Source organism: Diadema antillarum, unplaced genomic scaffold, assembly GCF_040938485.1.
Source record: "Diadema antillarum isolate AM-2024a unplaced genomic scaffold, OU_Dant_1.0 seq00001046_RagTag, whole genome shotgun sequence".
Taxonomy (NCBI): Eukaryota; Metazoa; Echinodermata; class Echinoidea; order Diadematoida; family Diadematidae; genus Diadema; species Diadema antillarum.
In genome coordinates this window covers 216,362-220,000 of record NW_027271877.1, presented here as the reverse complement: position 1 = coordinate 220,000, position 3,639 = coordinate 216,362, and the positions used below count along the sequence as shown (strand labels likewise).

Genomic DNA, 3,639 nt, shown 5'->3' with positions numbered 1-3,639 from the left:
TTTGACAGTTTACTAAAAAGGAACATTAGTTATTTGGTCATTTGCATCCCCTTCCTTTCCCCCAAGGAAGTGTGTATATATATATATATGTGTGTGTGTGTGTGTGTGTGTGTGTGTGTGTGTGTGTGTGTGTTTGTATGTGTGTGGGTGTGTATATGTGTCTGTATCTGTATCTGTGTGTATGTCTGTCTGTGTTCAATAGCTGGTCGGAAGGACATTTTATTTCACAGTTGACCACAAATAAATACCCGTCAAAACTGGTGTTAAGAAGATGTCTACGCATGTCTCCCCAGAGAGTTTTAATAAGTGAAACAACTCCTTCGCCTTATTGGCCAATAACATTCTTTGAAAAGTCCACCAGAGATAATACTGTGATAATACGAGTTCCAGCTGATTTCAGTCGTTATGCATTAAAGATCTTGCAGGAGGAGAGTTGTGAGAGTGTGGGGGAAACCCAAGGGTCCTTCTAGTCGTACAAACATTTACCCTGGTGAGACCCAGAGTAGACGCCTTTCAGTTGTGTAAAAAGTGAAGCAGGGAGGTGAGAAGTTTTCGTCTCACCACCCTGAATGAAGTAACGTGACTTATGAATTGCTTTCAAGGTTACGTCCAGGGAGAGGGGCAAATATCTGTTTGCAATAAGTAGACGAAAATGCGTCATTTGGGTACAAAGTTTGGTTGTTGTTTTTTCTGATCATTGCTCTAACAGCAAGATCTTGGTAAGGTGCTTATACCCAAAATGGTGTCACCGGTGGTATGTGTTCTATGGGGGTAAAGGAGAATAGGGAAGTCCCCGAGAGGAAGTTGAAGTCACTGTGAAGTGATTGAGTGTGGTGAGAGATGGAGGGGGGGGGGGGGGGGTGGAGAGAGGGTGGTTGAGGGCGATCATCAACTAAAACAATGATTGAAATGAAGAGGATTTATTTAGTGTCGAATTTTGTTACGATTAGTACAAACAATCCAAGAACAATAGTGGATGTAAACAGGTAGAAACTCGAAGGCGTGAACACGATTTGGGGATGACGTAACCGAATCCGGATGAATGTCTGTGATCAGACGAGCTTATGGAGGAGGAGTAACCAAGGGTAACATACACTGTTAAAGAGCATTTGGTGCAAAAATGGTTATAGTCTGGTTATCGCACGCTGGATTGTTAAATCCAGAGAGGTGGGGGCGAGATGTCCGCACAACCACTTAGATTTGATCAATACATAAGATACATGATCTCGTATCGGTCAAAGTGTTTATATATCATTCTGATAAGATCTTTTATATTTAATATCGCATCTTTTCCTTAAAATCATCTATTGCTTTAGTCATTAACGTTGTGTAAATCCAAGGTACTTCGGTGCTTTATACTGCCCTTCGTTATCAATTCATCTGTGAAAGTGAATTGCATGGAAATTACAGGTATATTATTGATTTAGATGCAAAAAATGGATGGTATGAGATGATTCCAAAACAAAGAAATGAGGTGAAATGAACACGAACGAAATAAATTCTCATACTCCGGTTTAGGCAAACACGAACCATTCTCAAGGACACGGAGCAACTAGACAGTTGTGTACAGGGCTATATCCTTTGGGCATGGAAGTACAAACGCCCTCTTATTTTCTCTGCATGAATAATACACTGACATTTGCACATTGCCATCAGTACACCGACCCCCCATTCATCCTGACTTTAAAGGACCATTTAAACAATTCTACGCATTACATCAGGGAGAAACGAGAGTACACTTGTTAAATGATGAACTTAGGAGGAGTGCAAGTTTACGTGACTTCAGACGGAAGACGGTTTGCTCCAATCTACAAAATCGACAAAATTTCGGGAATACACTGCTCGTCAGTTTTGAGTGCAGGTGATCCCGCACACGCACTCCGTGTATTGAAGCTGGAAATGCCAACATACAACAGAGGGGAAAAATAATCTATCTTATGGCTAAGAGAAGGAGGGGATCAGTCGAAAAAAGTAACAACTGTAAGCTGAAGAAACAGCAACAAACACCCTTGATAATACTCTCTTTTTCCGACAACACGAAATCCACGAGACAACCACAGATCGATAATTCGCTTCGAGGCACACGCTGCGACTTGGGGGGGGGGGGGGGGGCATACTTTCTTTTTGTTTTTGTTTTTTTTTACATCGGACGTTTCGTAAAAGTCAACCAAATTACGACATGACCCACAAAGATTTTCATCATTTTGTAGCGTTCATGCAGCCCCCAATTAGGCATCGAGACATCTTTTTCGTCCCATAAGCTCCTGGCCATCGCGTTAGATATTCGTACTACGTACAAAGCATTGACGGTAGAAATGAAGAGCAACTTACGGTAGTGTTGAGCTTTACGTTGCATACAGTTGGCGTACATACTACTATGGGCTTGGGTATCAAATTAACGTAAGGAAAATTTCATAGGGAGATAAGGAACATAGCGTGTAATGATAACACTCACCCTTCTTGAAGTCGTCATCCTTTGACTTCGAATCGAGATCGTCCGGCGACAGCGATCGTTTCAACGACGTCGTCTCGCTGTGCCTGTCGTCCTCTTCGTCGTCATCGTCCTTGTCGATGTCCTTGTCGTCTCGCTCGCTGCGTTCAAACGACAGCTCGGCTTGCCTGTACGAGAAGGCCGGCCGCCTGTCGAACTCGCGAATGTCCGTTTCGGTCCTCGAGCTGTTCTCTCGCGTTTTCAGGTCCCCGAGAATGTCTCTGATGAGAAAGGACGGCGGGGCGACGCCGGGGTTTCGCGGCAAGGGAATCGGCAGGTTGGCGGCGGAAAAAGCAGGATGTCGAATGTGCGACAGTCCAAACTGGCGCGGGGGATTCGACTCGATGTCCTTACGGAGAAAGTGTTCCGAGTCCGTCCCCGGCTTGGCTCGTATGTGCAGGTTGTTGTTGTTGTTGGTATTGTTATTGTTGATATTGCGAGGTTGGTGATGTTGGCTGCGTTTGTTGTTATTGTTGTTGCTTGCATTGCTGCTGGTGGTGCTGCTGCTGTTGTTGTGAAGGTGGAGTGACGCGGTGAAGTTCGTGTGTGTCGACGTGCTTGGCGGCGGAGGAGTATGCGGCGGGGAGCCGCCGGCTCCGCTGCTGTGCACGGGACTGAGCGGGCAAGAGTTTGGCGAGGAGGCTGGAGAGCTGCATCGAGAGCAATCCCTGCTGACGTGGTGGGCCACCGGGCTGGGACTCCCGACTGTCATCTTCGCGCTCCCGCTCACCGTCACGACCGGCGACGTGGTCGAGAGGCTCTCTCGAAGTGGCGAGTCCGCCGATGATTCCATGTGATCTGGTAGCATTTATTTTATCCCACGTCGGGTAATTTGAGATCACCGAGTTTGTGATAACGCTGGCGTCTTTCTCCCGACGTATCCACGAGGTGATGTGGGTGTACCGTCTCACACACGTACTATGTCACCAACTCGGCATAATCCGTAACAATGCGGGCTAGGCTGGTATATCCTGAAAAGGAAAAACAACAACACTAGCTCATGTTTCAGTCATGTAGAGACTTATTGGCAACAATTATAATCCATATACATCTAAAAATGACAATGTATGACTGTTAACTCGGAAACAAACGTGAAATGCTCTGATAAACAATGAATTCACGGAGGATTTAGTTATCAGAGGGTTTAG

At 45.5% G+C, this 3,639-nt stretch overlaps 1 protein-coding gene across 1 annotated transcript in view; it reads right to left on the bottom strand.

Moving 5' to 3' along the window:
- LOC139743083 (uncharacterized) overlaps nt 1-3,299 on the bottom strand; it is a 21,258-nt gene extending 17,959 nt beyond the window's left edge. The window contains exons 1-2 of the mRNA XM_071653590.1: nt 3,022-3,299; nt 2,456-2,991 (exon numbers count right to left, since the gene is read on the bottom strand). Coding sequence (XP_071509691.1) covers nt 2,456-2,991; nt 3,022-3,299 — 814 coding nt within the window. The remainder of the gene's footprint in view (nt 1-2,455; nt 2,992-3,021) is intronic.
- Between the last annotated feature and the right edge of the window lie 340 nt (nt 3,300-3,639).